This window comes from Apodemus sylvaticus, chromosome 19 (genome assembly GCF_947179515.1).
Source record: "Apodemus sylvaticus chromosome 19, mApoSyl1.1, whole genome shotgun sequence".
NCBI lineage: Eukaryota > Metazoa > Chordata > Mammalia > Rodentia > Muridae > Apodemus > Apodemus sylvaticus.
The window spans coordinates 60,246,757-60,273,419 of record NC_067490.1 but is presented as its reverse complement, the minus strand read 5'-3'; the positions used below and the strand labels follow the sequence as shown (position 1 = coordinate 60,273,419).

Genomic DNA, 26,663 nt, shown 5'->3' with positions numbered 1-26,663 from the left:
ACTAAAACCCAGGTCTTCTTGCTTTGGCACTGAGCTCTATATGAACTGAGGTGTCTCCTAACCATCTCACATGACATTTCAAACATGGAATCCCAACCCTGGTTTCTATAGTTATAACCAATGAATCATGAGGCTTTGCTATTCCTATAACACTAATTTTCTTGATACTTCTTTACTATAGGAGAATTGGATTGCAGAGAATGTCATTGACCAATAAAAGTCACCCAGAAGAGTTTGTTCTACTTGGTTTTGCAGACCGTCCTTGGCTGGAACTTCCTCTCTTTATTATTCTTCTGGTAACATACCCCACAGCCATGATTGGAAATATTGCCATCATTCTGGTGTCCATATTAGACCCCTGTCTCCACAGCCCCATGTATTTATTCCTCACCAACCTCTCCTTTCTGGACATGTGTTATACCACAAGCATTGTGCCTCAGATGCTAACCAACCTTGGGGGCTCCACAAAGACCATCAGCTACATGAGGTGTGTAGTTCAGCTTTATTTCTTCCACATAATGGGGGGTACAGAGTGTGTCCTCCTGGCTCTTATGTCCTTTGACCGATATGTGGCCATCTGCAAACCACTGCACTACACCCTCATAATGAATCGACGTACCTGCCTCCTGTTAGTGTCCACTGTGTGGCTGACTGGAATTTCCTATGCTGTCTCAGAGGCCACTGTGACACTGCAATTGCCTCTATGCAGCCACAATAAACTGGATCATTTGGTGTGTGAGATTCCAGTTCTGATAAAAACTGCTTGTGGTGAAAAAGAGACTAATGAGCTTGCTCTCTCTGTGGTTTGCATTTTTCTTTTAGCTGTTCCTCTGTGTTTAATTCTTGCCTCCTATGCTTGTATTGGACATGCTGTCTTTAAAATCAAATCTTCAGAGGGAAGGAAAAAGGCCTTTGGGACATGTTCCTCTCATCTCATTGTAGTTCTCTTGTTCTATGGTCCAGCCATTAACATGTATCTTCAGCCTCCCTCCTCTATTACAAAAGACCAACCCAAGTTCATGGCTCTCTTCTATGGAGTAGTAACTCCTACACTGAACCCATTTATCTATACCCTGAGGAATAAGGATGTAAAGGGGGCATTAGTTAACCTATTTAGGAACATTTTTATGTCAAAGTGAATGCTTGTACATGCTATATAAAATGGTTAACAAATTAAAGGCTTTTCTTATAACTCATTCCCTGTACATTCATCTTTCCTTTTTATCTTACATATTTTTTAAAAACATGTCTTGTTACTTATGTTTCCTTTAATCATGCTAGGCAATGAGTAATCTTGGATAGTTTTAACCAATATAGATGCTCTGCTTAGAAAAAAATGTTAAAATACTTTGTTTTTGTACATCCAGAAATCCTTACATTAAGTGCTAAAACAATCATTTAGTTTATAATACAGTTACATTGTGCCAACCCAATTGCATGAGCACCACATAGTAAACATTCATCATTCACTTTTTAATTTATCACAGTTGAAATAAATCTTCAAGTTTTTCCAAATCTTGTGGGAAGGTTGGCTATACACTGTCAAGCACAACTTCTTTTAATAAACTTTTCTGTAAATGTATAAACTTTATTTGTGTGGATTTATTTAATGCCTTGTTAATTTTTCTTAAATATAAAAATGCATTTATGTATTCTATATGAGAAATTGAGGAATTTTCATTAAATACCAAAATGATGTTATAAAGATGAAAATATTTTCTTAAACATTTATTTTAATTATCTTGTTCAGTTAAATAGCATACACACACTCACACACACACAAACACACACACACACACACACACACACATGCTATTTATATTTTGGCAGCCTGGAGACATTTATATACATATACTTGTAGCTAGATGAAATTTCTTTTAGGCATGAAAGAGTTAATAATTTATAATTTGGATTGAATTACAATCTAGTTATTTTCTTCTACAATATGGAGTTTTATAAATATGTAAATGTCACATAAGGATGTTCAAAATACTCATAACTATTAGTTAAAATATCTAAGACAGTTCTGAGAATAACACTGAGAATTTATCTTTTATCTTGAAATCTGCTTCATTATAACAAATTGATGGCTTATAAAATTATGTGGTATTGGATTAATTTATAAATAATTAAATAAGAAAGAACTAAATATTACAGAAAAATGCAAGACGTGTCAGTTTCCTTGACTTAGATGCTTAAATTCTTCACGAACCTTCAAGGATTACCCATAAAGCTATTGTATCAGGATGAGCTTTATGCCAAGTCTGTTCCTGATAATTAATATAGTTTTATTCTAACTTTTATGATTAAATCAGAAATGTTTTTCTTGTTTTTTTCCTTTTTATTGGATATTTTCTTTGTTTACATTTCAAATGTTATCCCCTTTCACGGTTTACCCCCCTCTCCCAGAAACCCCCTATCCCATCCTCCCTCCCCTGGCTTCTACGAGGGGGTTCCTCCACCCAACCCACTCCCGCCTCTCCACCCTTGAATTCTCCTACACTGGAACATCTATTGAGCCTTCATAGAACCAAGGACCTCTCCTCCCATAGATGTGTGACAAGAAAATCCTCTGCTACATATGCAGCTGGAGCCATGTGTGCTCTTTTGGTTGATGGCTTAGTCCCTGGGAGTTCTGGAGGTCTGGTTGCTTGATATTGTTATTCTACATATGAGGTTGGAAACCCCTTTAGTTCCTTCAGTCCTTCCTCTAACTCCTCCATTGGGGTCCCCAAGCTCAGTCCAATGGTTGACTGCAAGCATCCACCTCTTTATTTGTAAGGCTCTGGCAGGGCTTCTCAGGAGACAGCCATATCAAGCTTCTTTCAGCAAGCATTTCTTGGCCTCCACAATAGTGTGGGTTTTTGGTGATTGTATATTGGATAAATCTCCAAATGGGAGAGTCTCTGGATCGGCCTTTCCTTCAGTCTCTGCTCTACACTTTATCTCCATATTTGCTCCTGTGAGTATTCTGTTCCCCTTCTCTGAAGAACTGAAGCACCCACACTTTGATCTTCCATCTTCTTGAGCTTCATGTGGTCTGCGAATTTTATCTTGGGTATTCTGAGCTTTTGGGCTAATATCCACTTATCAGTGAGTTCATAACATGTATATTCTGTTGTAGCTGGGTTACCTCACTCAGGATGATATTTCCTAGCTCTATCCATTTGCCTAAGAATTTCAGGATTTCATCATTTTGAATAGCTGAATAGTACTCCACTGTATATATATACCACATTTTCTGTATCCATCCCTCTGTTGAAGGACATCTAGATTCTTTCCAGCTTCTGGATATTATAAACAAAGCCCATCACATGGTTTTATCTAAGATAACTTTTCAATACCTAGAATCTGTACACAAACCTTTTAAACTGGCCATTCTGAATTCCATGCTTTTTGTGATACGATAGGTAGATCAGCTACCATATCCACCAAATCTTCTATTTCAACCATTTACTTGCAATTTTAATTTTGGCCTCTGATCATTAACAATGGTTTGTCAGAACACACATTTTCCAGTACTTCCAAGACTCCTATTCTTTCTACATGAGTAGTTTTGCCCTTGATGTAAGGAAACAGTAACAACTGAGAAAACATATACCTGCATTAAATTGCAGCTCTCTTTTTACATAGGTTATAATTTTAATTTCTCATTTGAAATCTTCATCTATAATTCCTGGGTGCACAATACATCCTTGCAAAGCAATCCACTCCTTCCAAAATCATCCTTACAGTACCTGAGGACAGGAGTTATTTTATATCAAATTTGTGGCAATTGAATGAGAGAGATGTTTACCTGCAGCCAAGTCAAGAACTCTGCTGCTGCAGTAGTGTGCATTAAATATCCAAAGTTGAGTGAAGGATTTTTGGTCTGCATGTTACTCCTTGGCTGCAATAGCTCATAATTTTTGCTGCAGGACCCTGATCCAGGCCCCAAAGGCCATTTCCTAACAGGAAAAGTTGACCGTGAATGTTTCTTTTGGACCTATACTCCTTGGCCCAGTGGCAACCCTGCCACATCACCCATACAACCCTAGAAGCCTAGACCTTTTTTCTGGTTTTTATTTAGAAAAATCATTGCCCTTACAAATGACTTGTTCACATTTTTGTTGCCAATATCACATTTCCCACAATTAAAGCACCAGGCATTTTGAGATCTGAGACCTTTGGTGGCTTGGTCACAATCCCGTTGCAAGTGACCATATTTCCGGCAATTAAAGCACTGGACATTTTGATATCAAATATCTCTAACTATAGCTTTGTAGGAAAACTCTGCTAATTAAGGTCAAAGCCTATCGTTACCTGAATAGCTGACTGAGGCTATTCAAAAAATGGAGGAACTCCCTTCATTAACAGAGTTTCTCCTTCTCTCACTTTGTCTGGGGTATTCTAATTCCCCACACTTACTTCTACCTGAGGAATGTCATATATCCTCAACTAGTTTATAGGATCAATTTCCTTCCTCTAAAATCCTATTCAACCAGCACCTGAGAGTCCTGAGATGCTTCCCCATGCTAATAAGGTATTCCAGGTATCCCAATCTCTCTGCCACTGTTCTTTGCCCATCCTGGAAGTCCCTCAGAACTTTATAAGCCTTTTACCACCGTAATAAAATTGATCTGCCTATTGACAAGTAATCTTTGTGTGGTCATGTACCATATGCACTTAAAGGGCTTCTGAACATTCTGTTCAATATCTCTGCTCCCAATGCCATCATGGAGAATATCAGCCCCCAAAACTTCAAGGGCTGGTAAACGCATATAGCTTAAACTATTATATTAACAGGGTACATGTTAGAACCAATATTCATCATATCCCTTATTCACTCATCCATATTTCCTACCTGTTGCTTTAATGATCTAATATCTTTTTACATTCAGTATTTGAATTTTCAAACACCCAATTTAAATATAAGCCACAAATATTGAACAGTGAAGTTGAATGAATCCAGTTCCCTATCAACGCTTGCCTTGTGTGAGGATCTGATTTGGCTTTGTTCATAGCTGAGACTAACCTTTGTTAAAAAAAAAAAAAAGCAGTAAAGGCTTTGCCAGAGCCTTATATAATATTTGTAAATAAGGTGGACTGTTTTTCTGGCCTCCTTAACTTTGCCCCAAGTTCTTAACGCCACTAAGTGGCATTACTTTACAGTAACATCTACAAATTGAATCTGTTCTTATATAGCAGAGTATCACCATTCTCCTAGCAACTGGTCTTTTCTTATATTTATTCCCTTCAATCAATTTTACTGTTCAATATTTGTGGCTTATTGCCTCCACCAAATCCTTTGCAGTTGGCGTATATCTTACCAATCCCTTACAGTTTGGGGGAATAATTCTATTTTGAGTAGCCCAGTTACTTAAAATTTGTTTCAGATACGGCAAGTGCATCCCACATGAAATCATGACCCCTTTAAATTGCCTTAAATCTGTAATTTCTATTGTACACCCCTTATTTTGTCATAACTTTGTTCCATATCATTAGCAGGCATATACTGTATGACTACTGGAAAAGCTAATGATGAACCCACAATGCCAGGCCTCCTCTTCTTCAAGTCTGGTGGTGCAACTGGTTCTAACTCTTTTTTTAAAACAGGTTGTTTAATCACACTGTCCTCATTTCACTGTTCTGATTTTCAATCAGAAAATCACATTTTTCTGATTTTCTTTGACCCAACCTCCCTCCTGACCAGTTTTGTTCCTTCTTTTCTTCTGTTGGAAACTCCCATTCTCTTGCTCAGTTGCTGGTGCAAAGGTGTTTTATTCCATCTTTTCCAATGTCCCTTGCCTCTCAAGTGCTTCCATCTCCACCTGTAAACTCTCCAGTTGCACAGCTAACTCTGGAATCCTTTTATTTTTTCAAATATTTCTATTCGATATGTTCTTTATTTATATTTCAAATGATTTTTCCCTTTCCCCCAAAAGTTCCATAAGCCCTCTTCCTTCGCCCTGTTCCCCAGTCAACCCCTTCCCACTTCCTTGTCCTGGTATTCCCCTAAACTGCTGCAATGATCATTTCTAGGACCAGGGGCCTCTCCTTCCTTTCTTCTTGGGCATCATTTGATATGTGAAATATGTCTTGGGTATTCCAAATTTCTGAACTAATATCCGCTTATCAGTGAGTGCATACCATATGTGTTCTTTTGTGATTGGATCACCTCACTCAGGATGACATTCTCCAGTTCGACCCACTTGCCTAAGAATTTCATGAATTCATTGTTTTTAATAGCTGAGTAGTATTTCATAGTGTACACCACATTCATTGTATCCATTCCTCCATTGAGGGACATCTCGGTACGTTCCAGCTTCTGGCTATTATAAATAGGGCTGCTATGAACATAGTGGAGCATGTATCCTTATTACACACTGGGGAATCCTCTGGGTATATACCCAGGAGTGGTATAACAGGGTCCTCTGGTAGTATCATGCTCAGTTTTCTGAGGAACTGCCAGACTGATTTCCAGAGTGGTTGTACCAGCTTGCAATCCCACCAGCAGTGGAGGAATGTTCCTGTTTCTCCACATCCTCGCCAGCACCTGTTTTCTCTTGAGTTTTTGATCTTTGCTATTCTGACTGGTGTGAGGTGAAATCTTAGGGTTGTTTTGATTTGCATTTCCCTCATGACTAAGGATGTTGAACATTTCTTTAGGTGTTTCTCAGCCATTCAATATTCCTCAAGTGAAAATTCTTTGTTTAGCTCTGTGCCCCATTTTTAATAGGGTTATTTGGCTCTCTGGAGTCTACTTCTTGAGTTCTTTGCATATCATGGATATTAGCCCCATGTCAGATGTAGGGTTGGTAAAGATCTTTTCCCAATTTGTTGATTACCATTTTGTCCTTTTGGCAGTGTCCTTTGCCTTACAGAAACTTTGTAGTTTTATGAGATCCCATTTGTCAATTCTTGATCTTAGAGCATAACCTTTTGGTGTTCTGTTGAGGAAATTTTCCCCTGTGCCCGTGTGCCCAAGGGTTTTCCCCAGTTTCTTTTCTATTAGTTTCAGTGTGTCTGGTTTTATGTGGAGGTCCATGATACACTTGGACTTGAGCTTAGTACAAGTAGATAATGGATCAATTCCTCTCCCTGATGGAGCAGAGGGGCAGCACCAGGTACTGAGATTTCCTGTGTTTAAGACATCTGTGGACGCAAACCACCAAGGGTGTGCCTGTACCCAGGACCTGGGCAGATCAGTGGTTCGTCTCTGTGCCAGCCAGTCATGGGTTCTGTGCCCTACATGGTGATCAGCACTTGGAGAGACTCCCCACCTCCATCTTTGCTCCATGACAGAGCAGACAGGGAACACCAGGTTCACTGAGACAACCCAAGTATAACATTGTTTCGGGCAAGACACAGCAGGGCTCCAACAGCACACAAGAGGAGGGAAGCACATCAGCAATCTGTGCCAGGGAAAACCCAGTCATCCAGTGGTGCAGAAATAGCCTTATGGGCTCACAAGAGGTTCAAGAATCAACCGCTGATAACAGGACCAACTAACACCAGAGAGAACCAGAGGACAAAAGTCAATCGTAGGAACATTACCAACAGAAATCAAGGCGATATGGCAGCATCTGAACCCAATTCTCCAAGAAAAGCAAGTCCTGGACACCCAACACATCAGACAAAAACAGGATTTGGATTTAAAATCACTGGTCATAATGCTGTTAGAGGAACACATGAAGGACATAAATCTCTTAATGATATCCAGGAGAAAACAGATCAAAACTTAGAAGCCCTTACAAGGGAAACACAAAAATCATTTAAAGAAATTCAGGAGAATATGGGTCAAAAGATAGAAGCCAATAAGGAGGAAATGCACAAATCACTTAAAGAAATATAGGAGAACTTGGGTCAACAGGCAGAAGTCAAGAAAGAGAAAACATAAAAATCTCTTGAAGAATTACAGGAAAACACAAACAAGCAAGTGAAGTACCTGAGCAAAACAATCCAGGATCTAAAAACAGAAGTAGAAACAACTAAGAAATCACAAAGGTAGACAACTTTGGAGATAGAAAACCTTGGGAAGAAATCAGGGACCATAGATGCAAATATCAACAACAGAATACAAGGGATAGAGGAAAGAATCTCAGATGCCGAAGATACCATAGAAACCATGGACTCAACAGTCAAAGAAAATGCAAAATGTAAAAAGCTTGTAATCCAAAATATCCAGGAAATCCAGGACACAATGAGCAGGCCAAACCTAAGGATTATAGGCATAGATGAGAGTGAAGATGTACAATTTAAAGGGCCAGCAAATATCTTCAACAAAATTATGGAAGAAAACTTCCCTAACCTAAAGAGAGAGATGTCCATGAAGATACAAAAAGCCTACCGAACTACAAACAGATTGGACTAGAACAGAAATACCTCCAATCACATAATAATCAAAACCCCAAATGTACTAAACAAAAAATATTAAAGGCAGTAAGAGAAAAAGACCATGTAACTTATACAGGAAGACCTATCAGAATTACACCAGATTTCTCACCGGAGACCATGAAAGCTAGAAGATCCTGGGCAGCTCTCATGCAGACTCTAAGAGAACACAAATGCCAGCCAAAACTACTATACCCAGCAAAACTCTCAATTACCATAGATGGAAAAACCAAGATATTCTGTGACAAAACCAAATTTACACAATATCTTTCCACAAACCCAGCCCTACAAAGGATAATAGGAGGAAAACACCAATACAAGGAAGGAAACTATACTCTGAACAATCAAATATAAAAAATAACATCAAAAATGACAGGAAGTAATAATCACTATTCTTTAATATCTCTTAACATCAATGGACTCAATTCCCCCAATAAAAAGACATAGATTAATGGACTGGATATGTAAACAGAACCCTACATTTTGCTGCATACAGGAAACACACCTCAGTGTCAAAGACAATCACTACCTTAGAGTAAAAGGCTGGAAGACAATTTTACAATTGAATGGTCTCAGGAAACGAGCCAGAGTAGCCACTCTAATATCAGATCAAACTGACTTTCAACCTAAAGTCATCAAAAGAGACACAAAATGACACTTCTTGCTGGTTAAAGGAAAAATATACCAAGAAGAACTCTCAATTCTGAACATCTATGCTCCAAATGCAAGGGCACCCTCATTTGTAAAAGAAAGTTTACTAAACCTCAAAGCTCACATTGCACCTAACACAATAATTGTGGGTGACTTCAACACTCCACTCTCCTCAATGGACAAATCAGGAAAACAGAAACTAAATAGGAACACAGTGAAACTAATTGAAGCTTTGGACCAGTTGGATTTAACAGATATATATAGAACATTTCATCCTAAAGCAAAAGAATATACCTTTTTCTCAGTATCTCAAAGCACCTTCTCCAAAATCGATCATATAATTTGTCACAAGACAGACCTCAACAAATATAACAAGATTGAACTAAACCCATGCCTCCTATCAGATCACTACGGAGTAAAAGTGGTCTTCAATAGCAACAAAAATGACCGAAATCCCACATACACAAGGAAACTGAACAATACTCTACTCAATGATGCCTTGGTCAAGGAAGAAATAAAGAAAGAAATCAAAGAATTTTTTAGAATTTAATGAAAATGAAGACACAACATACCCAAATTTATGGGAAACAATGAAAGCAGTGCTAAGAGGAAAACTCATATCACTGAGTGCCTCCAAAAAGAAAATGGAGAGAGAATACACTAGCAGCTTAACAGCACAACGGAAAGCCCTGGAACAAAAAGAAGGTAAATCGCCCAGGAGGAGAAGAATACAGGAAATCATCAAACTCAGGGATGAAATCAATCAAGTAGAAACAAAGAGAACTATACAAAGAATCTACAAAACCAGGAGCTGGTTCTTTGAAAAAAGTCAACAAGATAGATAAACCCTTATCCAGACTAACCAAAGGGCACAGAGACAGTATCCAAATTAAAAATTAGAAATGAAAAAGTAAGATATAACAACAGTAACTGAAGAAATTAAAAAAAAATCATCAGATCCTACTACAAATGCATATACCCAACACAACTGGAGAATGGACAATTTCCTAGACAGATACCAAACACCAAAATTAAATCAGCATCAAATAGATCATCTAAACAGTCCCATAACCCCTAAAGAAATACAAGGGGTCATAGAAAGCCTTCCAACCAAAAGAAGGAGATGACCAGATGGCCTTGTGCAGAATTCTATCAGCCCTTCAAAGAAGACTTAGCACCAATACTCTTCAAACTATTCCACAAAATAGAAACAGAAGGAACTCTACCCAACTCGTTCTAAGAAGCCACAATTACACTGATACAAAAACCACACAAAGATCCAACAAAGAAAGAGAACTTCAGGCCAATTTCCCTTATAAATATTGATGCAAAAATACTCAAAAAAATTCTTACCAACCGAATACAAGAACACATCAAAATGATCATCCACCAAGATCAAGTAGGCTTCATGCCAGGGATGCAGGGATGGTTCAATATATAGAAATCCATCAATGCTATCCACTAAATAAACTCAAAGAAAAAAACCACATGGTCATTTCATTAGATGCTGAAAAAGCATTTGACAAAATTCAGCATCCTTTCATGCTAAAAGTCTTGGAAAGAACAGGAATTCAAGGCCCATACCTAAACATAGTTAAAACAATATACAGCAAACCAGTAGCCAACATCAAACTAAATGGAGAGAAACTTGAAACAATCCCACTAAAATCAGGGACTGGACAAAGCTGCCTCCTCTCACCGTATCTTTTCAATATAGTTCTTGAAGTCCTGGCTAGAGAAATTAGTCAACATAAGGAGGTCAAAGGGATACAAATTGGAAAGGAAGAAGTCAAAATATCACTTTTTCCAGATAATAGTCTACTTAAGTGACCCAAAAAACTGCACTAGAGAAATCCTACAGCTGATAAACAACTTCAGTAAAGTGGCTGGTTAGAAAATCAACTCTAGCAAATGAGTAGCCTTCCTATACTCAAAGGATAAGCAGACGGAGAAAGAAATTAGGGAAATGACATCATTCACAATAGCCACAAACAACATAAAGTATCTTGGTGTGATTCTAACCAAACAAGCGAAAGATCTATATGACAAGAACTTCAGATCTCTAAAGAAAGAAATCGAAGAAGACCTCAAATAATGGAAAACTCTTCCATGCTCGTGGATTGGCAGGATTAATATAGTTAAAATGGCCATCTTGCCAAAAGCAATCTACAGATTCAGTGCGATCCCCATCAAAATCCCAACTCAGTTCTTCATAGAGTTAGAAAGAGCAATTCTCAAATTGATCTGGAATAACAAAACAAAAACAAAAACAAAAACAAAAACAAAAAAAAAAAACCCAGACTAGCTAAAACTATTCTCAACAGTAAAAGAACTTCTGGGGGAATGAGTGTCCCAGACCTCAAACATTACTACAGAGTAATAGTGTTAAAAACTGCATGGTATTTGTATAATGACAGGCAAGTGGATCAATGGAATAGGATTGAAGACCCAACAATGAACCCACACACCTATGGTCACTTGATCTTCAACAAAGGAGCTGAAAACACTCAGTGGGGGAAAAATAGCCTTTTCAACAAATGGTGCTAGTTCAATTGGAGGTCAGCATGCAGAAGATTGTGAATTGATCCATTCTTATCTCCTTGTACTAAGCTCAACTCCAAGTTAATCAAGAATCTCCGCATAAAACCTGACACTGAAACGAATAGAAAAGAAACCGAGGAAGACACTTGAGGACATGGGCACAGGGGCAAAGTTCCTGAACAGAACACCAATAGCTTACGCTCTAAGATCAAGAATTGACAAATGGGACCTCATAAAACTACAAAGTTTCTGTAAGACAAAGAACACTGTCAAAAGGACAAAACGTCAACCAACAGATTGGGAAAGGATCTTCACCAACCCTACATCCGACAGGGTGCTAATATCCAATATATACAAAGAACTCAAGAAGCTAGACCCCAGGGAACCAAATAACCCTATTAAAAATGGGGTACATATCTAAACAAAGAAATTTTCACCAGAAGAACTTCAAATGGCTAAGAAGCACCTTAAGACATGTTCAACATCATTAACCATTAGGGAAATGCAAATCAAAACAACCTTGAGATTTCACCTCACACCAGTCAGAATGGCTAAGGTTAAAAACTCAGTAGATAGCAGGTGTTGGCAAGGATGCAGAGAAAGAGGAACACTCCTCCACTGCTGGTGGGATTGCAAGCTGGTACAACCACTTTGGAAATCACTCTGGTGGTTCCTCAGAAAACTGGACATGACACTTCCCGAGGACCCTGCTATACATCTCCTGGGCATATACCCAGAGGATTCCCTGGCATGCAATAAAGACACATGCTCCATTATGTTCATAGCAGCCTTATTTATAATAGCCAGAAGCTGGAAAGAACCCAGATGCCCCTCAATGGAGGAACGGATACAGAAAATGTGGCTTATTTACACAGTGGAATACTACTCAGCAATTAAAAACAATGAATTCATGAAATTTTTAGGCAAATGGTTGGAACTGGAAAATATCATCCTAAGTGAGGTAACCCAATCACAAAAGAATACACATGGAATGCAATCACTGATCAGTGTATATTAATTAGCCCAGAAGCTCTGAATACGCAAGACACAATTAACATATCAAATGATTCCCATGAAGAAGGAAGGAAAGGGCCCTGATCATGGAAAGGCTTGATCCAGCATTGCAGGGGAGTACCAGGACAGAGAAAAGGGAGGGGGTGATTAGAGAATGGGTGGAGAGAAGAGGGCTTATGGGACATATGGGGAGGGGGGAACCAGGAAAGGGGAAAGTATTTGGAATGTAAACAAAAATATAGAAAATTAAAAAAAAAGAAATACAAATAGTCAATCATTTGAAAATACAATAAAAAAAAAAGCATAAAAATCTTTAAAGTGGCCAGGCATGGTGACACATGCTTTTAATCCTAGCATTTGGGAGGTAGAGGCGAATGGATCTTGGTGAAGTTTAAAGCTAGCCTCATCTTCAAACAGGGTTCTAGGATATAATAATGGTAGGCATAAAAGTATTCCTAAGTTGATGGAAAGTGGAATTATAAATATTTTCTGATAAAGTTGAATATTTACATGGAAAATATTTCTGATAAAATTGAAGAAACATATAGGAAAACATGTTACAATTGGAGATTATCATGGAAAATTATACAGATAAGATGGTAGGCATAAAAAATTCTAAGCTGATTGAAAGTGGAATTATAAACATTTTCAGATAAAATTAAAGATTTACATGGAAAATATTTCTGATGAAATTCAAGAAATATATAGAAAAACACGTTAAAATTGTCTAGTTCCTCTTTCTATTTCTTGTTGAGCCTTTTGGTGGGCAGTCATGCTAGGCTCCTGTTTGTAAGCATACCATAGTATCAGTAATAGTGTCTGGCCTTCTGATCTTCCCTTGAGCTGGATCCCAATTTGGTCCTGTTTCTGGACCTCATTTCCCTCAGGCTCTTCTTCATTTTTGACCCGTAGTTCTTTCAGACAAGAACAATTCTGGGTCAGAGTTATTGACTGTGGAATGGCAACTCCATCAATCTACTTGATACCTTGTCTTTCTACTGGAGGTGGACTCTACAAGTTCCCTCTCCCCACTGTAGGGCATTTCATTTAAGGTCCCTTCCTTTGAGTCCTGAGAGTCTCTCCTCCCAGGTCTCTGGTATATTCTAGGGGAGCCCCCCCCATCTCTTATCTCCCGAGGTTACCCATTACCATTCTTTCTGCTGGCCCTCAGGGCTTCAGTACTGTCCTCCCTCCCCCTCTCCCACCCAATACCTAATCATGTTCCTCTCTTCCCCTCCTTGTCTCCTCTACTACCCAGGTCCCCTCCACACCCCGTCCAGTGATTGCTTTCTTCTTCCTTCTAACCCTAACCCCCATCATTTCCTTTTTTTGTTTGCAGATAATTTTGTAATTATACTTATGTACAGAAAACTTAGTATACATTTAACCCAATTTAGTGGTGAGTTCTTTAGCCTTTGCCTTTTCTAGCTTGGCAATGTGATCCACAGACTTAGGACCCAGGACTTTGCCTCCCCAGTTTCCACCAGCTTAGCCAGAGCACCCTTGGCTTCCAAGTTAACCTGTGTGAAGGTGACAGTGGTGCATGTCTTCCTGTGGACCAGGCACCCCAGCCTGGGCTTTCCCTTGATGATGCAATAGGGCACCCCCATCTTTCAACACAGGGAAGGCAGGAAAAACCATCAACTCAATGGGGTCTACATCATGGGCAATCACCACAAGCTGAGCCTTCTTGTTCTTCACCAAGGTGGTGACTGTATTGACTCCTGCTCAGAGGACAGGTGATCTCTTAGTTGGGACGTCCCCTTTGGCAGCAGCTTTCTTCTCAGCACAGGCCAGTAGCCTTTGCTTCTTCTCTTGCGTTGTCTCTGGCCTCTACTTGTGGGCAAGCTTAGTCAGCTGAGTAGCTGTTTGCCTGTCCAGAGCCTGGGTGAACTGGTTAATGGTAGGAGGTACTTTGAGCCACTTATAGAGGATGGTTCTTTGCCGCTTCAGCCTGATGTAGCAGGACCAGTTGATGAAGCGTGTTAGATCTCTTTTGGGCTGGATGTCCTATCCAATGCCAAAGTTCTTGGGCCTTTTCTCAAACAAAGGATTGACTCCCTTTTTGGCCTCCTGTTTCTTGACGATGGTGGGGGACAGGGCCACCTTCTTCCCCTTGGCCTTCTTTCCTTTAGGCATCTTGCTTGGCTGGTAGAGAGCTCATCATTGCCTTTTAATTATCATAAAATACTAAAGAATTAGAAGTTTTCTTAGTATTCTAGATTATTTATAATGGGTTCTGAATTAATTGCATGTTATTTTTATTATTCTCATGGTTTTAATTACTCTTTATTAGTATATTGGGGATAACTAAAATCTTAAATTTTATTTGATTCCCATAAATAAAGTAATATAAAAAATTCTCACTTAAGTTTCTCAGAATAACTGATTCAAACAAGGTCATCTTTAATCGTGTACATGTTAGTGGGTGTTCTGTGTGTTAGGAAATGTAATCAATGGTTTTGTTTTTTTTTTTCAAATGCAGCAGAGTTTGTCTTCTAGCCTCAGCACAGAAGATAACTGTACATGAGAAGCATGTCTTTGGAGAGCTCTTTCCCAGGGAACTTTCTCTGTCTAATCACTCTGGAGAAGAATAAATGAGTTGTCTGTGAAAACAATGCACAGGACTCTAGGGAATAGCAAAGAAAATGATAACTCAAAAGTCTTCGTATTTTCTATTGTCTTCCTAACTTGAGTTTTTCCTCCACTTGGCTCCTTTGTCTAAACAAAACCCTGAGAGTTCTGAAGAAAATCTTAAACTCTCACCTTCATACTAGAATATCTCTGTATTCTTGAAAAGAAAAACTTCAAATATCTTACTTTATAATTGCTCTTTAATCAAATAACGGGGGTTTATCAAAATAAGGTAAGTGATGAGACACATTGACAGACATGCAGTCCTAGGAAGGTTGCAAAGTGTGGGCTGCAGTATCTAATTAGTACATAGGAAAAACAGCATTGTTTCAGACAGTCATTCATAAGATCTGCCTGTATCTATTTCATACTAGAATCACTAGAACAACTAGACTTTAATTTTTAACTCATTTTTCTCAGTCTATCACTGAAACCAAACTTAGAAGCACTATATTCTTCAGATGTTGATTACCTGAGTGAAGTATTATTGCTTTAGTCATTTCATCTTTTAAAGACTTAAAATATGACTAATCTTGCTCAAATGTTTTATCCAATGCTTTATATATGTCTATTATAAAAATACTCTTTAATAAAGGATGTTTTCAAAATAAATACAATTCTTATAACCAATGAACCCAAAAGTACTATAAATATTAATAAAACAATGTATGTTTTCAAACTGAATGTAAATATAATATACTTATATGAAAATATGAACTGACATATGGACAGCAGGTCAATAGGAACTTAGTCTGAAATTCAGCAATGATTTTAAACACTTCTGGATGACTATACCTTTGTGAGTTGAAATTGTGATAAATCACTAAGTAAAAAAATCAAGTCTCTCTCCTTTTTTCCATTCCCACCTGCCTCCAATCCACTCTCAAAATCTAATCTATTTTCTCCTTTCCATGGAAATATATGCTTCCCCGCTTAAACCACTTTATCTTTGGATTGCAAAAGTGACTGTCCTTTACTTAACAGCTAATATCCACTTATAAGTGAGTATATGTCATGCTTATCTTTCTGCATCTGTGTTGGCTTGCGTAGGATAATTGTTTTCTAGCTCCATCCATTTTTTGTTGGACTTCTAATAATGAGAGTTGAGTGTTCCTAACTCTTTTGCATGCTCGTGGGACCCTTTTCCCCCTACTGGGTTACATTGTCCAGCCTTGATATGAGAGTCTGTGTCTAGTCCTATTGCATTTTGTTATGCTGTGATAACTGATATCACTTGGAGGCTTGTTCTTTTCTGAAAGGAAATATAGGAGCATGAGGTGTCTAGTGGGTCTGGGAGGAAGGGAGGAAGGGATGACATGGTCAGTATATATTTTATGACAGAAAAATTGAAAAAGCAAAAATAATATTAAATCATTGAATTCAATAAGTGTGCCATGATATATCATAAAAATAACTAACACTGTCCAAAAAACTGAAGACAGAGAATAATAATGAATACATAGGAAGGTAAGTCACATTTGTCTCAGGAGATATGGAAAGGGGAAGGTGGAGTGCAAATTGATATGAGTTAGATAAAATTAATTGTGAAAGAATTTTAAAGAGTAAGTCTAAAATTGCTCATTTAAAAAACAAAACTATTGGATTATTCATGTTTGAAAACTGTAGTAATGCTAAGTAAACAGTATTCAGTGAGCTCCATAAGTTATGATTTTGGAAATAATTATTTTATAATCAGAATAATAGATACAATATTCTTATTCATATTTATTCTACAACATATTCTCCTGAAATAAGAATTTAGCCTAACTTATCATCAAAAAATTAGGAGTGCTTATCTTAATAAAGTCATTTCAGAAACTATGCTGCCTCAATGGGCATCATGCCCTTAATTTCAGGTACTTTCTGTGGATTCCAGAAGTACTAACTTTTAATCAGCTGTTTTGTTACTATATATTAGGCACTGATAAATTATTGCTACCTAGATTATCCATAGCTATTAGGAAAATAACAAAACAAACACTTAAAAGAATCTTAAAATACAGAAATAAGATTATCTTATTTGGGAACAGGTGCTAAAGGATTTTTCAGAGTGGGGAAAGCGTGTTAGAGTGCTTATCACAAAGAACTCATTAAGAAGTTGTTCATGAGACTGGATAGATGGCTCAGTAGTTAAGAATATTGCCTTGTAGAGGAACCGAATTCTATTACCAGCATTCACACAGAGGTTTGCAATCAACATTAATTCCAGTTCCATGGACTTGTTGCCTTCTTCTGGCACCAGACACATATGTGATTCATAGGCATATATGCAGACAAAACACCCGTACCTATATTTAATTTTTAAAATTTACGTTAATGATAAGAGTTGTTGGAATTATTACCTTAACATATAGGACTTCCACCCCCCATTTTATAATGTATGCATCTGATGATCTGTTATTTGATGTGTAATCAAATAACATAATTCATATCTTATTCTGCTTGGGTCCTTATAGACCATCACAAGGTTGCTGTAAACTTTCAATGAAAAAAAAGAGACTGAGATCTGCTTTAACTATAAGAAAATAGTCTGCTGTAAAGATGCTAAATAGCAAGAGGAGTAACTCCAACTTGTTGAGTAGACTGTTATCTGAAAATCACATTTGAATATTCATTTTTTCAGAGATGAATTTTATGAAGCATAAATAAATAAAATGTGTAAATAAACAATTTTTGTTTTCAAACATTGTTTTATTCTGTTCCATAATTTTGTTGTATCAGCATTTACTTTACCTATGAAGATCTAGGAAATACAAAATAACTGAGATTTGAATGTGATTCTACCTAAATTAAGACATCTGCTGAAAGAAAAGATTGTTGATGTTGAAAAATATATTCACAAAAATAATACAAATAACAAAAAATCAATATGTTCCCGATAGTACAGCAAATTTTTGAAATAAATAAAGCATTAAGCTCAATTGATAAAGAAATACCTCCATGATAAGAAATGCTATGAATAAGTTTTTTATAATTTATCATAAATTATTAAATGCCAAACATGCATTAATAGTTATACAACAAAGTTCATAAATACCAAAACATGAACAACATTGTAACTGAGGCTTAACTCATTTGGCTTATAAACATGGGCTGTTTATAACTGTACAAACATGAAGGAAAAGGGTGTTTAAACTACATTGCTCAATCTCAAGTATATAAAGGGATGTGTTTAGATCTCAAATGTACTTATTACTCATATAGACAATTTAATGATTCACCTCAGAAGATAAGACTGGACAGACCAACCTTCCAGACAGAGTTCAGAACTCAGAACTCTTTCTACCAATTTCTCTGACTGATTCCTGAAAATGTATCTATGATGTTTCAGTAATGCCTTCAGCACTGCTGTTAAAATTAGTTACTCCATACTAAGTGAGGTAACCCAGTCTCAAAAGATCAATCATGGTATGCACTCACTAATAAGTGGATATTAACCTAGAAAACTGGAGTACCCAAAACATAATCTACACATCAAATGAGGTACAAGAAGAACGGAGGAGTGGCCCCTTGTTCTGGAAAGACTCAGTGAAGCAGTATAGGGCAAAACCAGAACAGGGAAGTGGGAAGGGGTGGGTGGGAGAACAGGGGAAGGGAAGGGGGCTTATGGGACTTTCGGGGAGTGGGGGGCTAGAAAAGGGGAAATCATTTGAAATGCAAATAAAAAATATATCAAATTAAAAAAATTAGTTACTCACCTTTATGTTCACATGTACTGTCAGATAATTAGAAAGCCCCGTTAAAGTTTAGTATCATAAATAGAAGTTAAATCACCACTTGCCAGATTATTTTATTTGTGTGCTTCCAGGAGTGTGTATGTGTATAAATGGATATGCATACATGTTTCTGTGCTGTGGGTATATTATGCATATAAAACCCAGTGTCCATGTCAAATTTTTTTTCTACATTTGATTTCTACTTCATGTTTGGAGGCTGTGCCTCCCACGAAACCTGGAGTTCATCAATTCAGCTATAATAACAAGCCAGCAAGCTCAAAAAAATAATAACCAGACTTTTCTTAACTAGAACTGGGATTATAGAAATGTTTTCACCTGGGTACTGAAGAAAATACCCAGATCCTCTTGCTTTGACACAAAACTCTATATGGACTAAGTTATCTACAAAGCATCTCTCATGAAATTCCAAATGCAGAATTCCAACCCTGGTTTCTATAGCCATGACCAATGAATCATGAGGCTTTGCTATAATACTAATTTTCTTGATACTTCTGTACTATAGGAGAGTCAGATTACAAAGAAAGATGTTGATTAATAAAAGTCATCCAGAAGAGTTTATTCTACTTGGCTTTGGAGACTGTCCTTGGCTGGAACTTCCTCTCTTTATTATTCTTCTGGTAACATACCCCACAGCCATGATTGGAAACATTGTCATCATTCTGGTGTCCATATTAGACACCTGTCTCCACAGCCCCATGTACTTCTTCCTCAGCAACCTCTCCTTTCTGGACATGTGCTACACCACAAGCATTGTGCCTCAGATGCTAACCAACCTTGGGGGCTCCACAAAGACCATCAGCTACATGAGGTGTGTAGTTCAGCTTTATTTCTTCCACACAATGGGGGGTACAGAGTGTGTCCTCCTGGCTCTTATGTCCTTTGACCGATATGTGGCCATCTGCAAACCACTGCACTACACCCTCATAATGAATCGACGTACCTGCCTCCTGTTAGTGTCCACTGTGTGGCTGACTGGAATTTCCTATGCTGTCACAGAGGCCACTGTGACACTGCAATTGCCTCTATGCGGCCACAATAAAATGGATCATTTGGTGTGTGAGATTCCAGTTCTGATAAAAACTGCTTGTGGTGAAAAAGAGACTAATGAGCTTGCTCTCTCTGTGGTTTGCATTTTTCTTTTAGCTGTTCCTCTGTGTTTAATTCTTGCCTCCTATGCTTGTATTGGACATGCTGTCTTTAAAATCAAATCTTCGGAGGGAAGGAAAAAGGCCTTTGGGACATGTTCCTCTCATCTCATTGTAGTTATCTTGTTCTATGGTCCAGGCATTAGCATGTATCTTCAGCCTCCCTCTTCTATTACAAAAGACCAACCCAAGTTCATGGCTCTCTTCTATGGAGTAGTAACTCCTACACTGAACCCATTTATCTATACTCTGAGGAATAAGGATGTAAAGGGGGCATTAGGTAACCTTTTCAGAAACATTTTTATTTCAAAGTGAAACCTTATGGGCATTACACAAAATAGTTAACAAATTATCAGCTTTTCTGATAACTCAGTCCCTGTCTTTTTTTTTTATTCCCTGTCTTAAAACAACAACAACAAGAACAAAAAACCTCAGCTGTCTTTTTTTTTTTTAACATGTTCTTGAAAATCCTGTCTTGTTACTTGATTAACCATACTAGGCAATGGTTAATCTTGGTCAACAAATATGGATGTTTTGTTTAGAAAAATTGTTAAAATATTTGTATTGGTTTTAATACATCTACAAATAGTTACTTTATTAAATGATAAAACAATAATTTAATATATAATCCACTTACATTGTTTTAAGCTAATTAGCATGAAATCCACATAGTAAACATTTGTCACTGGCTTTTGAACTTGTCATTTGTGACATAAATCTTTACTGTCTTTAAGTTTTCATAATTACTTGTGGGAAGGCTAGTGGTACAGTAACAGCTTTTAATAAACTATTTTATAAGGCATTGACTTTATTGATGTGGATGCTATATGGAATGTGTTTTAAGACCCCCAAAGAGTTAGTAATTTGTAATTTGGATTTTGGTTTAAAATAAAAGTTGTTTAATTTTTCTATAATAGGAGTTTTTAATAGATATGCAATTTCATGTAAGGATGTTCAAAATCTACAGAGCTAACAGTTTAATTATCTAAAACAGTTCTAGGACTAACACTGAGAGTTTAATTTTTATCATGAAATCAGTTACACTTCATTATAATAAGTTGATGGGTTATATAGCTATGTGGTATTAGATTAATTTATGGGTAAGTAAATAGGGTATACAATAAAGAACTAAACACTAGCAAAAATGCAAGAAGTGTCAGATTTCTTGGATCTGATGTAGCCAACTTTTTCACCATAAAGACTTGGGTGCTGGGAACTGAACTTGGGTCCTATGGAAGACTCGTGAGTGCTTTTAACTGCTAAGCCATCTCTTTAACCCTCTTTTCTTGTGACTTTTATATTAGGTAGCCACACAGTTGTGGTCAAAGGAATAATCAGAAGAATCAGTGAGGACAGGACTCAGGGTTGGAGACCTAAAGGCAAATGAGGGTATTTTACTAAAATATTACAAAATTTCAATTAATTGGAAATGTAAGCATATAAAACCTGTTGTACAAAATAATTATTAAAATTAGTACTTAGAAAACATCTAAGAGAGTAGATCTTGAATGTTCTCACTGAAAAATTATGTAATAACGGATATAATGACTGTCTTGAATAAATTATTTTATGATATACACATATTAATATAATCATCCAAAATTCCTATGTGTTGAGTATACTTTACCATAAGTGTGGAAATTTTCAAATGATGAAAGATAGCACTGCATTACATGTCTCAAATCATAAGGTTTCCATAGTACATGATATTCAAAGATGTTATTAAGGTGGTTTTAAATTTAATATTCTTGCTATATTTAGCATAAAATACTGGTGATTGATCGACAACAAGGAAAGTTGTTTTGAAACCTACTGTAAATTCTGATCAAACTTTACAAAGTAAATTCAATTGCACACAGGACAAAATAGTTTAATGTAAATAGTATAAATGCACAATGAGGAAAAAATCAAACATCAAAGAATTTCTTGAAATCATTGAAGTCCCACCACTAGTTAAGGAGCTATTGGCAACTGATAATTGCTGGCAGAAGAACAGTCCTTTTTTATATATTTATTTCAAAATATGTACATAATTTTCATATATGAATGTGGGGGGTGTAGATAGGGGGTCGGGTGGAGGTGTGTTTTAAATATAGTTATCCTATAAGAGGGCAACAATGTCCTGGTAAAACACCACAAGCTAACAAATAAAAAGCTCAGTGTCAGGAATAGATTACCTCCATTGGAGTTGTTGGCAAGTGAGTTCGCATAAATTCTCAGATATTATAGACTTTTGCCATTGTTCTTGTTTAGTCTCTAGATCTTGATGATAAACCCTATTGCTGAAGACATCACATACTTGAGTCATAGAAAATGAGGAAATCAAACTACTATAGACCTGGAAGCTTCATCCCTACTGAATAACTTTGATAGTACTAGAAGAAGTAATTCTAAATCCTGTCCATCTGCAAAACTCCTGCCTGCCAATACATCCCTACTGGTACAATAGTGGCCCAATATCATGAAAGTAAGCAATAATTTTCTGATTGCTCTCTCTGACTTTCTGTCTCTATCTCTCTCTCTCCTTTCCTCCCTCCCTCTACCTATTCTTCTCTTTCTCTTCTCCTTTTCTCTCTCTCCCTCAGTCTCTCACCCTCTCAAACCACCTGTAATATATTTCAGGCTCAGCAGTTTGAAATAGATTGATCTAGTCAACTAGGAAGAACAGAAAGCAGACAGGCATCTCCAAACACATAACTGTTCTTTAATTAGAAAAACTGAAGGACCACCATCTCTCTGTGAAGTGGAAACTGTGCACATGGCATTGAATGCTTCATGTTTTTATAGGACTGAAAAGGAGACTTTTGGGGGTGTAGTTAAGTTCTCCTGCAGCCTCAGAGTGGTAGATACTATTCAAAAACATATGTTCATCCTCTTAGAAGTATTCAGAACTCAATATCCCACAGATAATTAGGGAAGTCAAATTTCCTGTCCAGATCTTCTCAGTCCATCTGGGGCCTTAAGGTCATTAAACCTTTCATAAGTACTCTAGTGCTGAACCCCTAGCCTTAACTTAAACTGGAGTATCATTCTTGTTCAAACACTCTATTTGTGGATGATATAATAGTATACTTAAGTGACCCCAAAAATTCTACCAGAGAACTCCTACAGCTGGTAAATGACTTCAGCAAAGTGGCTGGATATAAAATTAACTCAAACAAATTTGCAGTCGTCCCCTACTCAAACGATAAATGGATTGAGAAAGAAATTAGGGAAACAACACCCTTCACAATAGTCACAAATAATATAAAATATCTTGGAATGACTCTAACCAAACAAGTGAAAGATCAGGATGAAAAGAATTTCAAGTCTCTGAAGAAAGAAATCAAAGGAAACATGGAGTCATCTACCACAAACATAATGTTTCAAAAGTCTTCCAACTTCACAAATTCTAGTACTATTTAAACTGTCATTTTTGTTTATAATTCTTGAGTTATCTTTATTTTCAGTAGGTCTTTATGTCGCTGTTACTTTAAGCATAAATACATAGTCTGTAGAGCCCTATAAAGTCCTGAAACTTAGCACATTTGTTCCCCATGAAAAAAACCCATAGGTAATAAACCTATGACTATTCAAGTTTGTTATAGCAAGCTCCAAAGGAATTACGTGTAATATAGGTGTGTTTTAATCGTGTGGGTTATTAATGTATGCTAATTATTAGCATAACATTATGTTAATTACATGTAACATATTTATCATCCTCAATTATTTATTTATTTATTTATTTATTTATTTATTTGCCTATTTATTGATTGATTGATATAGGTTTTCATGTGTAGAGTATCTGGCTAGGAACTCAATATATACATCAGTTTGACCTCCAACTCACAGAGATCTATCAGCTTCTGTCTTCTTAGTCCTAAAATTAAAGTGGCACCATTCTTGTTGGCACTGTACCCTAGATTCTTTAAATAACTTCTCTAGTAGTTTGAATAGAAATGATCTTCATAGGAGTGCCCTACCTGGGGATCCATCCTATCTGCAGACACCAAACCTTACACTATTGGTGTGGTCAAGAGGTGCTTGCTGGCAAGAACCTAGTTTGTCTGCTCCTTCGGAAGTCAGGCCAGCAACTGAACAATGCAGATATAGATGCTTGGGTCCATCAGACTGAGCTCAGGGACCCTATGGGGGAGCTAGCAGAAAAAAACTGGAGGAGCTGATGGGAGTTGCAACCTCAGAGGAAGAAAAACTAGACCACCAACCAAGGAGTATACAGGGAGGGATCCATGACTCCAGATATATATGTAGCAGAGGATGGATGGCCTTGCTTATCATCAGTGGTAGGGGAGGTCATTGGTCCTGTGGAGGTTTGATGCCCCAGCATAGAGAGATGCTGGAGTGATGGGTTGGAAGAGGGTGAGTGAGGGAGCACCTTCATGGAGGCAAAGGGGAGGGGAAAGAGGGTGGATGTGGGATAGGGGTGCTGTGGAGGGGTAACCAGGAAGTGGGATATCATTTGAGATGTAAACAAATGAAATGATTAATAAAAAAGGAAGGAAGGAAGGAAAAAAGAAAGAAAGAAAGAGAGAAAAAGAAAGAAAGAAAAAGAAAGAAAGAAAGAAAGAAAGAAAGAAAGAAAGAAAGAAAGAAAGAAAGAAAGAAAGGAGGAAGGAAGGGAGGGAGGGAGGGAGGGGAGAGGAAGGAAGGAAGGAGGGAAGGAAGGAAGGAAGGAAGGAAAGAAGGAAGGAAGGAAGGAAGGAAAGAAAGAAAAAAGGAAGGGTCCCCCACAGACTCATGTGTTTAAATGCTTGGCCCATGAGAATGGCGCTATTAGGAAGTGTAGCCTTGATGGAGGAAGTGTATCACCGTGAAGAAATGCCCAGTGAAGCAGTCTTCTTCTGCTGCCTTCGGACTAAAATGTATAACTCTCAGCTCCTTCTCCAGCATCACCTGCTTACTGCCATGCTTCCCACAATGATGATAATGGATTAAACCTCTGAAACTGTAAGCCAGCCCCAATTAAATGTTTTACTTTGTAAGAGTTGCCTTGGCCATGGTGTCTCTTCACAGCAACTAAGCCCAAAGAAGACAACCTCCAAATAACTTATAATACACAATACAAAGTAAATAATAGTTATATTGTACTTTGATGAAAAAAATAAATGGAATTAGTCTCTGCATAGTCATTACAGGTGTGATACTTTCCAGATAATTTCAGTCCAGTTGAATACACAGATCTGGAACCCATAGACACAGTGGACCAACAACATATACAAGTAGTAAAGGGCAGAATGATTTCCATAAATCGTTCAGAACAAGTGTACACGCTTTCTATACAAATTTTGTGAGAAATAATTTTAAAATTATAAAACTTAGAATTAATATATATGTAATAAATCCATATACCAAAGTTGATACCTTCATGAATAAAACATGATGACAACTTAACATCACTGAATGCTTCTCTTACTTCTATGTTTATACTCTTTGTACTTGTGTCTACATGTGACTGTATGTGTGCTATATCTTAAAGTTTATTTTGCCACAACTTGTCCAAATATTGTTAAATTTTTCATCTTTTTTTGAGATTTTCTTTATTCGTGTTATATGTATGGGTAGTTTTCCTGCAGGTATACCATGTGAGTTCAGTTCTCACTGAGTCTAGAAGAGAGTAGCAGGTACTCTGGAACTGGAGTTACAGATGTTTGCTGCTATGTAGGAAATGACAATTGAACACAGATTCACAAAAGCAGCCAGTTTGTGAATGACTCTTAACCTTTGAGTCATTTTTCTCAGCCCTAAACCTTGTCAAATGTTAAGGTTATTTTACAAACTTTGTTTATTAGTTCTTTGAGATTTTGTAAAATGTGCTTTTATTGTTTCCATTCCCTAACTCTTATCAGATCCAACCCTTTCCTTTCCCACCCAACTTTATGTCCTCTTTGAAAATAATAAAATAAAATAAATCCATTAAGATCTATTAAGTCCATTTTGTGCTGCCCATATATTCTTGCTGTGTACACTTTTACTAGAACATTATTGGATTTCCAGAAGCAATAGTTTTAAAGAAGCCTGATTTTTTTCCCTTCTCCCAGCATTTACCAATTACCAGTAGCTCCTTGGCTATGGATAAAACTTTGTTCCTGTCTTCACTCTCCATACTGGGATTTTGTCTGACTTAGGTTTACTCAGGTCTTGTGTATGCTGTCATGACTATGAGTTCTTATATGTATATTTCTTCTATATCCAGAATACACTGCTTTCTTTTCATTATCTACCACCTCTAGCTCTTAAAATATTTCCACTAACATTTTCTACAATGTTCCCTAATCCTTAGGAGGAAGTATACAATATACATGTCCTATGTATGGTTGAATATTCTGCAGTCTCTTATTCTTTGTACATTGACTACTTGTGAGTCCCTAAGAAGCACACAATATAAGCTTCTCCAATGAGGATTGAAAGATGAATTAATTTATGAGTATAAAAGTAAGTCATTAGCTTTTCCAGTCTGAGCCAGTACCCTGAGCAGACCTTGGGTGCTAGCTCTGTATCCAGTCCCACAACATCCAGAAGAAGCTTGATTCTCAGATTGTCTAACACGCCCAGGATCATAGGTGAGGAG

General features: G+C 37.2%; 2 protein-coding genes and 1 pseudogene across 2 annotated transcripts; 2 read left to right on the top strand and 1 right to left on the bottom strand.

Moving 5' to 3' along the window:
* The first annotated feature begins 200 nt into the window (after positions 1-200).
* On the top strand, positions 201-1,139 carry LOC127669873 (olfactory receptor 2B11-like). Its single transcript, XM_052164094.1, has one exon. It carries the CDS (start codon positions 201-203, stop codon positions 1,137-1,139), a length of 939 nt encoding a protein of 312 aa, XP_052020054.1.
* A 12,823-nt stretch (positions 1,140-13,962) lies between these two features.
* LOC127669699 (60S ribosomal protein L7a-like) lies at positions 13,963-14,724 on the bottom strand (annotated as a pseudogene).
* Positions 14,725-19,474: 4,750 nt separating this feature from the next.
* LOC127669871 (olfactory receptor 2B11-like) lies at positions 19,475-20,410 on the top strand. The gene has a single exon (XM_052164092.1). The coding sequence runs from the start codon at positions 19,475-19,477 to the stop codon at positions 20,408-20,410; it is 936 nt and encodes a 311-aa protein (XP_052020052.1).
* The last annotated feature ends 6,253 nt before the right edge of the window (positions 20,411-26,663 follow it).